This window comes from Lepisma saccharinum, chromosome 11 (assembly GCF_977018435.1).
Source record: "Lepisma saccharinum chromosome 11, izLepSacc3.1, whole genome shotgun sequence".
Classification (NCBI taxonomy): Eukaryota; Metazoa; Arthropoda; class Insecta; order Zygentoma; family Lepismatidae; genus Lepisma; species Lepisma saccharinum.
In genome coordinates, this window is record NC_139239.1 from 67,391,208 (window position 1) to 67,404,268 (window position 13,061).

Genomic DNA, 13,061 nt, shown 5'->3' on the forward strand with positions numbered 1-13,061 from the left:
AGAATGGTATTCCAGTGCAACAATGAATTTCTTAAGTTCTCTCTCATATATAATGCAATGTAATTGTGAAAACTATTAGTTGATAAAAAAATATTTTTTCAAATTTAATTACGCAGCCAAGGGATATTGTGTGCCAGAGAATTCCGCAGCGAAAGAGTTAAGTTTATGTTCCCAAATCTAAAACTAGCAACTAATTGTGAATTAACAGAGCAAATAGATCAAGACATCTAAATTGAAAGTAATAGACAGCAGCTAAAGGCAGTGATCTGATGTCCATAGCCACGAGAGAGATTATTAAATCCCCAATGATTTTTACTGCAAGTCTTGCTTCTTTCTTACGAATTCATAATATTACTTCTTTCCTGTTGTGAAATCCATTTAAATACATTAAACACCTGAAAAAAAAAGTTTACTGTGTAGTCGTTTCTGTGAGTTTCAATACAACCTTATGCTTTCCAGTTTTCCCCACAATTTACATTTTCTATTTATGGGCCCCTGAAAATTGTAAAATTGGGGTTCAACTGTACTCCTTTCTTTAAAGCAAATTTACTTGCTTCTTGACAGTACAAAAGTTTTCAAACAAGAACTTTGGTTCCAGGAAATCTTGTAAAACCTTCCTCCTTTCACTTCTAAGACCAGTATGGAATGACAATGAACCTGCCCAAACCAGTACCAACCTAAGTTATGTGCAGGTGCATGGTCAGCTGTTAACTGCTCATTGTGGTTGTGAATTTCTAGAGTGAAGTCATGCCAGAAGCAAAGCAAGTCCAATGCAAAAACTAAAGCATTATGTTTCTGAATATGAAGAAAAAATTATGTGATACAATCCAGAAGTTCAGGGACTCTGCTCATAGTTCCTTACCATAATGACTTCAAAACATCGATGCACAACCATCTTGAAAGTAATTTCCTTGGCAATGATACACTTTTGCCAGTGCTGGTAAAGCCGCTGGAAGCTGTGTTTTGCGACCTTGTGTAATGTCTCCTCACATGCTGCTTTCACCTCATTTTTTCATGTGAAACAATGCACCTTTAGAAGGATTTTCATATGGGAGGGTAAGGTAGAAGTCGTAGGGGGCCAAATCCAGTGAATAGGTGGAATGTTACAGCACAGACGCTTCATTAGCATCCTAGCCCATGATAAGTATGCCCGAGACAAAAAAAAAAAAATATGAAATTGGTCCCGATACGAACCACAATTAACATGGAATGATTTTTTATCAAATAAATCATAGTAAAAAATACATAACTATGTTTTTAAAAAAGGATATAATTAAGTGACACAAATCCCCAACATAAAATTCCCTCACAAATAGTTAGAAGGTATCTGAGTAGGGTGAGTATTTCTCTGGAGTATGGTGGGTCTGTTTTCACTAGCTCCTCCAGCACCTGGGTAACAAACTGGAATATCCTCTTCAAATCTGTGGCCTGCAAGATACAAGAAAAAATTATACAAAACAAGCTGAATGAAGTGATTATCTATAACAGCAGATTTGTAGAGTATTACTCGTATAAACCCATCATGGTACTACAAGCTCATTATTTCATTTTATTAATGATCTGCTCTACTTTACAAAGAAAAAGCGTATGAAACATAACTAGGAAGAATGTATTAATCATCATCATCCTTCGCCGTTTCCTGCCTCTGGCTGGGTCGGCATAGAAGTCAAGTGTGTCTATTTTTTCCTGGTCCTCCACCACTCCTCTCTCTCCACGGTGTTTCAATCTTGTCCTCTTCTCCTAACACTCTCCATTATCTGCTCTTTACACCGACATCTTGGTCTTCCCCTTGGCCTTGTGCATGGAGGCTCTTACTGGTAGTCTTTCTGCATCCATCCTCTTCATGTGTCCAAACCACCTAACCTGTGCCTGATCTATCCTGTCCTGAAGCTTCACCACACCCACTGTCTGTCAGATCTCCTCATTCATTATTTTATCCCTTCTAGTCTTCCCCAATATACTCCTTAAAAATTTCATCTCCACTGCCTGCATCTTTCTGCTCCATACATGATTGGCACATAGTATGTGTTGTATATTACCTTCTTGCATTTCATAGGTACATCCTTGTTCCATATTAATCTCTGAACACTTTGAGATAGTCCACCACCCATTTGTCCTCTTCTGTTTACCTCCTCATCTATTCTTCCACTTCTCTCAATTATGCTTCCTAGATATTTGAAGCTCTCCACTACCCTCAACTCTTCCACGTCCATCTATATTCTTGCTTCATTTCTGGCTCTGTTTTTTGTTGTTATTAGCACCTCACTCTTTTCTGCACTGAATTTCATTCCTGTTCTTCTGATTTCCTCATTCCAACTATCAAGCTCTCTCTGTAATATTTCTTCCCTGTTCCCCCATATTACTACATCATCAGCAAACAACAGGGCTTTTATCTCTTCCTCTCCTATCTTCTTCCCTACCTCTTCGTTAATTGCATCCATTGTAATTATGAAGAACAGTGAGGGAAAGAGCACTTCTCTGTTTTAGTCCATTACTTATAATGAACCACTCCGTTCTTCCCACTGGTGTCTTCACACAGATCTGGTTGGCCTTGTATGTGCTCTGCTCTGCACTCTACAAACTACCTCTTCCTCGACTCCTTTTTCTCTTAGAGCCTTCCAAATCTTTGTTCTGTCCATGCTATCGTATCATATCGTATTGTCTTTTCTATATCTAGGAATGCCATAATCAAATCATTTCCATACTCGTAGTGCCTTTCCTGCATTTGCCTTATGGTAAATATCAGATCTACTGTTGATCTGCCTCTTCTAAATCCATACTATTCCTCTCTCATGTTCGAATTGATATTAAACACAAAACTAAAATATAGTGGCATACCTACAGCACAGACATTCCATGACAAGGTGAATACTACTTTCATATTCAAAATGTTATTTTTTTGATTGATGAAAGTGATCGTGGCCTACTATCTGCAGCAGAATTTCTATTTATTTAAGCAAATTTTACAATTGTTTCATGTAAATAGGAATGGAAAAGATGTGATATATGCAGTGGAAACCTGATCTTGTTCTCCTGGATTTTACATTTATCCATTTAATCAAAATGGTTTCCCAATGAGGAAAAATGTTATAAAATGTTTTCCAAGTTTTCTTATCTTGATCCTGTGAAAAACACAAAATTGAGGTTCCACTATAAATTTAGTGCAAAATTCTGATGTTTTGTTATTATTTTTGTGAATATTAAGGTGCAATTCACATTATGTCTTGCAAATTAAATATCTAAATATGCTATTTCTTTTTTCTAATGCAAAATATATTGAAGTCCCCTGGTTACATACACTAATTAAGGAGGTTAATAAACTATTCAGTTTTGAAATACAGAGAAACTTAAGTGAGTACTTAACTTTCTCTATTTATTTACTACCACGTTTTTGATTTCCAAAAATATGAGTTCATTCAGTTTTTCAACAATCATTTGTAATTTTGCACTGAATCTGCAAAATATTGGATATTGGTATCCATAAATAAATTTTACACTGATAGTTTATCTGTATCAGCAAAACATGTATATCAGTCCATCCCTACTTTTTCATAAATGACCAAAATCAGTCCTGAAGAACACAGCCATCAGTTTAAACTGTTACATATAGATAAGTCTTTTCAACTTGATCAATGACGAAAAATTTTCTGTCATAGGAAAATCAATTAATATAGTTACCTCAAACTGTTTTTTAGCCTTGAAGTGTGTCTCCCATGTGAGGCCAACATCAGATGACTTCAGTGTTGTTGCATACTCCTGCATTAATACTGATATAATATTGCACCCAACAATTTGCTGTAAGAAAAAGGCAAAATATGATTAGCAGTTTAAGTGAATTTCTTATGAACATCTACTTGAATTACTTGGTTAGTTACATGAACCTTCCCCAAGATAAAGAAGGGCTGAAAATATTTCAATAAAAACAGACTGATTACCACATTTTGTTTTGTTATTTATAGAAAATGCAAACTCTGAATGAAACATTTTAATCTTTTGTTAACATTGAGAAATTATACACACATGCAAACATTTTCAAAGAAAAATCAATTACATCAAAACAAGGTAATTCAGTTAATCTTCATTTTGTCCTTTTTGTCTAACAATACCAAACAAAAATGTTAACAAATAAGTTTATTTGAAGTCTACTGGACCTACAGCTTCAAGTTGAATCTTAACCAACTGTAATGTGTCTCCAATGTATAGTAATTGAACCTGGAATACTTTGATCAGGACCCACATTGAATCGATGCTGATCACCTTCCAGACTCTCAATACCAATACTTGACAATTGTAACAATTAAAATGGTTGTTCAAAATATTGATTAATATCAATATGTATCAATTTAGTAGAGTTTTGCTATATGCATAGGTAAGTCAGTAAATAGATCACAAATGTCTATTAAAAAACTACTAACAGAGATACTGACTTGAAAACCGTTTTTATTTTTCAACATACTACGCTTATCCCATCACTTTAGCTGTCAACATCATCATCATCCGCAAAACATTTGCCGCCACTGTGTGCACACTTTTCGGAAATTCAAATGACCATGCATTATGCCGTAGGATAAACCATGAACACACCCTATTGCAGATGATGTCTATCATCACTCACCTGTCAGCTCAAATCATCTCGTCCACCCGTACGATCTCCATGTACAGTCCTCGAGTACTGAGCTACTCATGCATGTGTCTGCTATCTAGCAACTGCTAACTGAATATCATCAAGCTGGATTGTGCTGCCACCTAATGACACCTTTATAAACTACTCACTAATATTTTCAGCTATCCCACATCAGTTTGAGACATATTTACTGCCGACTTCCCCTTGTAATATTTAAGAATAACCTCAGAATATCGAAACAGCTGTCATTTAGTCACAAAAAACATTCATAAATGGAATACGGGGCAAAAAAAAAAAGGAAATAAATAAAGGCTAAGAATTGTGCATCATTTCCAGGATAATTCAGACTGCAAAAGTATCATGCAGACTCTGTGAAATACCCAAACTCCAGCCAGTTTTTATAAATTTCAACCAATGTATTCCAATAGCGATACAACTGCTATCAGTTGATACATCAGCAACTGCATTGACTCAGTTCTCTTATTACCAATATACTCTTTTTGAAAGTCTCACACAAAGTGGCACAAAATAAAACGACAACCTTGATTCATATTTACTTCACACAGAACATTATGAACAATATATATTGCAAAAAATTACATGTATTTTAAGGATGAATCTATGAACATATTTAAGTTCTCTGCTTTTATAGCACATTACAGGGCTTCATGAGGGCAGCTTGCCCTGTCACCCTTCTCTGGGTCACATTCAATTAAATGGTTCACCATACATGTCACTGCATATTGTGAGACATTTAACACATTTCTGCCCGTAAACAACCGTGGACGTTTTAAAGTATGTGTTTGTATTTGCCTGTAAATGACTAGGGTCATTTAGCTGTGGTGTCCATTTTCTTTTCAAGCATTTTCTCCCTTTGTGTTGTTTGGCGAACGAAAACAGTTGCTCAATGCAACTTTGGGAGGAGGCCCGATGTAGTACCCGAGAGCATGTCCGGGGCACTAAGTTACCGAGGGCTCCAGGGGCCCAACACTTTTGGATCCTTGGAGGACCAATGGAAGGGTAGGGGGGTCATCGGTAGGAACCCTCAAAGAGTTCAAGTTCATATCCGCCGGGCTGAAAATGTTGACAAAAAAGTGCCATTTGCAGCCTCAAGGGCGCAATTTTGAAAAACTCGAAAATTCAAGATAGCAGTCACATTTTGTTTTAGGTAAGTTTGGATTCAGAAAATGTCTGGGCAGGTTGTCTTAATGCCCCTCCCAGAACTGGCCGTGAATGTGTTAAGAAGCTTAGTTGAAGAAATAAGAATCAAGACTATGGAAGTGGGTACTCACTTTCTGCTTATTACAGGACAGCATAAGATCTAACAAGACATTAGCGAATGAATTATTTCAAAATTGAACTTGAAAGCATGTTAAGGTCATCCTAATTATAGTACAGATCTTGCCCCAAGTGATTTTAATTTGTTTTTGTATCTCATGGAATTTCTGGCCAGTACGTTTGATCAAGCTTGTTTTAATTGACTTTTTACACGGTAAGGCTAATCGGGACTGGACCTACAGTTTAAAGTGGGATCCGAACCACTATGTGCCCCCACCATTTGATGAAGCTGTCGAAGAAGTTACATATTGTTCATGCTCTAAAAGGTGAAATTACTTTCTTTTGTGTCAAAGAAGGTACTTACCCTGACAGCATCTCCACTAAGAATTAGCTGCTCTATTTCCGTCAGTATCTGTCCTCTCTCTGTCCCAAAATCTTCAACGCTGCCTCGTTTTACCATTATAGCTATCACCTAGAACATACAGCAATAACAAATATTTTTAAATTTGAAATTGTCTTGCCAAATACAAATTTCTATGTAAAATTTTGATTTTCTTCTTCCTTTTCTTCCCAAAACTGTCATTATTTAGAGTTTACAGATGGGGAGGCTCTGTCTGCTAAAGGCTTAAGTGGGATTCAAACCACTAAGTGTCCTTGCTGGGAATTGAATCCAGGACTCTATGATTACAAGGCAACTGCATTAACAAATACACTATCGGGTGGCTCAGCACATTGAAGGTTTCAGGTTTGAGTCTTGGCCTAGACATGGATGTTACTGTGTAATATTAACCACTTCATTATCCTCATTGCCCTGATTAACTAGAAGTGAGAGAAAACTAACAAATACAAAAAAAGGGGAAACCCTGAATATGTCCAGCCTCCACCCGCATACATTCAGGGGTATACATGCACTATTGTCCTGGTGCCTGAATATTTAAATCCAGGATGTCAGTTCCGCGAAAGGCTATATGGTTCCCCCCTTTGCTTTTTGCCCCTTTTTGTTTATAATTATTACACATATATACATAAAAGAAAGAGAAAAATAAAAATAAATACAATACTAACAAAAACAAGAAACAAGGCACATACTGAAAGTCATGAGCCTTGTTCGATTACTCTCAGGCCTTGACCATCTTGGTTAAAACCACACGTATGGCAGTTACACTGCATGAACCACATGCTGGCGGATGCGCACTTTCGCTGTCAATGCTGTCGGCAGAAGAAAAATGGCATCCACAGACAATGTGCTGTCGTGGAACTTCTTGATAGTGAAAACGTTGCAGCTGTAGAAATTCATCAATGTTTACAGAACTCCTACGCAGATGTCTGCATGTGTTACAGTACAATGAAAAGATGGGTGAAACATTTTCGAGATGGTAACACAGATATTGTTGATAAGCCTGGTAGTGGCAGACCGAAAACAGCTTCCACACGCAACAACACAACCGGATTGACAAGCTTATCCAAACTGACAGTAAAATTGCACAATGGACACAGTGCTACACAGGACATCATAAAGACTCTTGGTTATCACAAGATTTGTTCAAGATGGGTGCAGGATGAAGGGTAAAGGATGAGGTTCGCCGGTGGTTATGTCGTGCCGAAACGAACTTATACAAGAGTAGCATTTTCCATCTGCAGTGTCATTACGGTGGCGCAAATGTGTTGACCTATCTGGATGTTATGTGGAAAAGTAACAACATGGTCCAAATTATGTATTACCATAAGTAGAATAAAAATAGCTGTCTGAATTTAATATCACTGGACTCATTACTTTCAATACATACCTTGTATTTGAATAAATAATAATACAAGAAAATGAAATGATATCAGGAAAGCTGTTCTTCCCAAACAACAAGTTACATACCTGCAACAGTCGCTCCCTTACAAAAGGTGGCAAATGAGATGTTCTGTTTATGACATACTGCAGCAGGTACTGACGAAGGGCGATTACATCTTGGTCTGGTAAGAAAGGCCATTCTCTAACTAAGGCATCCTTCAATAAGCCTGCTGCTTCAAACAGCACATAATCCGATGTGCTTGTCTCTGTAATCACAAATGGTAAAACAGATAGTTCAAATATTAGCTACATACGAGGTCCGTCCAAAAATAAACTTGTTATACAGCTCAATCAGATTTATCCCCTTTCAAGTATTCAAGTAGTTCCCTCAACTGGTGAAACGCTGCTACCAGCATTTCTTCCATTGTTGGAATGCATTCTGTTTTGGAAACAGAAATAAGTATTTAAATGGCAAGTCTGGAGAACAAAGGGGTTAGGGTACAATAGTTGTGTAATGCTTTGCTGAAAGCTCTTGGAAGTATTGTCATGCTGTAGCTTTGGTTTTAAGCCCACTTTATGTGCAGGAAGACTAATCGGGACTGGACCTACAGTTTAAAGTAGAATCCAAACTAATTGTGCCTCCACTAGGTATCGAACCCAGGACACTTTGATTACAAGGCAGCAATGTTACCACTACACCATTTAGGAGGCACTCTTTTATTCATTGTTATTAAAACAGAGGTTTCTAATGTATTATATTTGTTTCATGTTGTTTAAAGCCTGAATATGTTTTTTATAGTGTCTTTCTCAACTTCATCTAAGCACACTCATCATGATCATGATTAGCCAGAGGTACAACAACAATGCAAAAATAAGAATATAAAAAAATCAAGTCAATAAGTGTGCAACTAAGAAAATTAATAAAAAGTTATGCCTGCTGCCTATCTTGGTACTTTGTTTTTAATTTAGTGCCTATCCAACCACACAATAGTGATAACTGACCAGCAGATGACACACCATTCAGTGACAGGAACTTTCTGACCTGTAGAATCTTTGGTTTTCTAATAGCAGGGTAGAAATATTTTATACAGCTGTTTGTATGAAAAATCCTGTGCGATAGGCCAAATAATAGTATTAAATTTGTTCAATGTATCCTTCGTAAAGTTCCACACAGGTCTGTAGGTGAACAGCAGGTCTTTGAACACACGGGGAATATAATTTAGGGCTATGGGATGGCATTCATATTAGATTATATAGCGTATGGTTTTAGGAGTGATATCGGGTGGTGCCACGCAGTGTGTCCCTTTGGCAACCAGCCAATGGCAGGAGTGCAACGTTGTACAGTTAGGAAAATGTGGCATGCAAGTTAAATGCCGTGTCCTGTATTTTTCTTGCGCACAAGAAGCTTTCATAAAACTCGCCACTTTAAAATTCACCATATGATGAGGCAAGACAATTTGAAACTGACTGTCCAAGTCCCATAAATTTCTGTCGCCTACAGCAGGAGTTATCCTTTCTTGAAGAAACACTGAGAAACAACACACACACAATGACCCCTTAATTTTCCTTCCCTATGTTTTTTCGTTGCCACCATGTTGATGTGTTGTGCCTTGGGAAAACAATGGGTGTTAAATTTATTTCAATATACACAATGACCCTTCATTGTGGGTGTTCTCCAACATTGTGAGTCTGAGTCAGTTTGAGTTCTTATATGCTGCAGTTGTATGGTATTATAATCCTGTGTAGAAATATTCACTGCATTATTTCACTGTACATATATCCTGTGCATACATTATATATAAAAAAAATAGTTGAATATTGGACACAGCGAATTCTTTGTATTTTGAATTTCTGCAGCAAGTTTACCATCAAGGTGTGGAATAATTAGTGTTGGGTGATACATCGTGTCACTGAAAAAATATCGTCCGCGCGATATCAACTAGATGATATATTGTCACAATATTTTGTCTCGATACTTTAGTGATCTATATATCGTGTCAGCAACATATTATCATGATATTTGGCAATATATATCATGGAGACGATATATCGCAGATATCATGATATGGAAAAAATATTGTATCGTATCGCCTGTGACGATATATTGCGATATCAAATTTCCGATATTGTCCATCCCTAGGAATAATAACAGTTTTTGTTGTGGATGCTGTCAATTGAACTCGTTGGCAATGTCTCAGTGCAAGTAACTGTTCTCACAACAGTATGGTATACAAACATTCCACCTTCAACAGAGGACATATTGAATAAATACTGTGATTTGTCCTTGGACAACTTGTATGTTACACTACACTACACCAGATCCAGCACAAAACACAAGATGGACATTCTAACAGAATATTTTTTTTTTTCGAATTACACAATAAGTTCAGATTCAATTGTAATCTTAAGTGTAGTTATCCTCTTACACAAAATTATTAAATCAAAGAAAAGTACCAACTGTTTGAAAATATGCACATTACTATAATTGGCATTACTTTACCTAGTATGTGTTTACACAAAATGTATGGGTTTTTTGTTTTCCGGAAATTCAAGAACACAGTTTCTGCTGCATGACGCTGATCTGAAGTCACAACTGATGGTGGTGCCTGGAAAAAATAATATTATTTAGAGTATTTATTTGCAAATTTTAAAATTTACGTAGTGCAAACTTTTCACAGTATGACTTCTCTAAGTTAAATAATTTTTGTAAACTTTATGACTTTGAAAAAGAAAGAGACTTAATGCTTGAAGTTTGTAGAACTTGAATCAAGTTAGCTTTAATTTCTCGAGGAAGGCCGTAATTGTAATTCAGTGGTGCAACAGCCCTTTCGGAGCAGAGGCCTCTCAAATGCTTTCATTGTGTGACACATGATCAGTGTATTAAGTGCCTTTGCCTTGCTTCTGTTGTTGAGTATGAGCAAACTATTATCTTCAAATAGCTGCCAAGTTATCCTCACGATGCTGGGTCATCACTGAAAATTCTTGTGCTCCCACTGGAATCGAACCTGGCCACTAGCACAGAAGGTGAGAGCACTCCGCTGGAGCTCTTCCTCTGTAATTGTAAGATTTCATAAGGCTCAGCTGCTGGAGGTATGTTCCCAACTTATTAAAGAAGCGTCATAGCCAAAATATGTAAAGAAGAAAAGAAAAAAAGGAAGTGTGGAAATATTAGTATTCTCAAGGTTGTTTTTCGGGCCACTTTAGCCTAACTATTATGATGCGATGAAATTCATGAAAGGGTTATATAAAACTACTTAATCTTTAAAGAATGGCAAGTATAAGCATTCACACACACAGAGAGAGCATTTTGTCGCAAGCTGTCTCCACGTGAGACCAAATTCTACAGACCTTTGCTGTTTTGTCGCTAACCTATAATAGCCTATGGTAAAAGAAAACCTTCCTCAAAAATTTGCAACAACAATGACTCACCACGTCACATCAGATCTTGCATTCAGCTGGCTTAATATAACATATAATTATGCAAACATTGTGTAATCGGGAGTTACTAGAAAATAAACAGGTGAATTTTTCCTCCTTTGTAATGAACCGTGATTCCACAGCTTAATTTCTAAATTTCATCTTTAGTGTCAACAGAGGCAGTTAACACTCGCTGTATCCCCTCGAAAATCATGTTGAATCTTTTATAATCGGAAGATTTCGATGCTTTACATAATATAAAGTTGGTCCCAGCATGCAGAAAGCACAAGTTACGGAGATATTTGATCCTAAAGTATGGCCTGAGTAAGTAAAAACCTGGGTAACAGTATGGGGTACTAGTTTACTATTGTTCGGACAGATTTCTTCATTTCTACAGAAGAAACTACTTACCATAATAAGTTCATTGGGTATCCAGTGTTTCGAACTGTCTGTGTTTGCAACAAAAGTTAGAAACATGACGTGTCGTGGATGCATGGTGAAATTCGTAGCGGGTGTGGAAGATCCAGTGGATTTTTTAATTTAATTGAACACGGGATCATGAAGAAAGTAAAGGAGTCGAAAATGTGGCAGTGAATGTAAGCTACTCGTTAGAAGGAATGGGCTGTGGGTATATGCCTAATATGATGTATTGTGGATGCGTGGTGAAATTCAAGTAAGTTTTCTGTATCGTGGCAACGGATTTCTTCAAATTTAAAAGTCTGGGGCTCATTTGGGGGCAGGTGACTTCGGCCAATTTCTAACATGCATTTAACAGGGACTCTATAGAGAAAGCTGGGAAGCCGGAGCGGAGGCGGGGCCACGTTAGTGATTGGGGGCGGTAGATCAAATACCTCAGGGGCGGAGACCGGAATCGGTGGGAAATTTGGACTCAAAAATTTCAAACGAAAATAATTTTTTAGTTTAAATTTCCCACCGATTCCAGGACGGATAGTCCCAAAAACCATTCAAGGATAGCGCCACGAAAAATTACAATTTTCTTCGTAAAACAATGCAAAAAAGTTATAAAAAAATATATTAAAAAAAATGGATCAGATGAGCTTTGTTCACGGGTATTTCTTGGGTTCCGAAGGTTGAAACACTGCATAACGAATGAAAATCGACAAAACACAAGCATGACGTGCGATTATGTGGGAAGGTGTACGCGCCATATTGTGTGTCAGCCAAGTGAAAAGACTACGAGAAAGAAGTACACGTAATGTGAAAAATTGCAATTACTTTGACCAAAAAAACGTCAAAACACCTTAAGGAATGTTCCGCAAAGCAGATAGGTAAGTATGAATGTCAAAAATTGATGAAACGAAGAAGTTATAGGTGTCCGAAGGATAGTAAATTTTTACCCATTTTTGAACGTGGGATTTTGCTTTTTCCACTGAAAAAAGCATAATTTTTCACATTACAAGTATTTATTGTTCGTTGCTAATTCGCTTTTGTTACACACAATATGGCGGGCAAATCTTGACTCACGTTGTCTATCGTCAGCTGATATGCAGTGTTCCCAAACTTATTAACCGAAAAATGCTGCACAAACTATTCACAGAATGTTTTTAAGCGAAAATTGATTCACAAACCATTCATGGAAGGTTAGGTTAGATTCAGTTAGGTTAGGCAAACAGAAAATTAAATTGGAAAAAAAGAATTTCACAATGCAACACGTCATCTTGTAAAACTACCGCGTGGTTGCTACACTAACAGGGGCTTACATAATTGAACGCACAGGAACATTTGATTCACGTAGTCGACAGTAATGGTGGCAAGAGCTATCGTGCATCAAAGATACATTTATGTCGAAAAATACATAATTTACCAACCGAATAAGTTGAACGAAGGGAGAAAACACTTCCACGAGCTTCGAAAAGTCTACAGAAACTCAGTTCTATAAGTAGTTTCCCCTGTAAATTTGAAGAAATGTGTTTTCACTATTCCATACTGTTACCAAAAACC

The 13,061-nt window shown here is 37.0% G+C and overlaps 1 protein-coding gene across 1 annotated transcript in view; it reads right to left on the minus strand.

Annotated features, from left to right (window-relative positions):
• LOC145994883 (exportin-4-like) overlaps positions 1–13,061 on the minus strand; it is a 95,215-nt gene that overhangs the window by 79,296 nt on the left and 2,858 nt on the right. Inside the window, exons 2-6 of the mRNA XM_083131332.1 lie at positions 10,183–10,288; positions 7,770–7,948; positions 6,267–6,374; positions 3,679–3,795; positions 1,272–1,428 (exon numbers count right to left, since the gene is read on the minus strand). Of these exons, the coding sequence (XP_082987458.1) occupies positions 1,272–1,428; positions 3,679–3,795; positions 6,267–6,374; positions 7,770–7,948; positions 10,183–10,288 (667 nt within the window). The remainder of the gene's footprint in view (positions 1–1,271; positions 1,429–3,678; positions 3,796–6,266; positions 6,375–7,769; positions 7,949–10,182; positions 10,289–13,061) is intronic.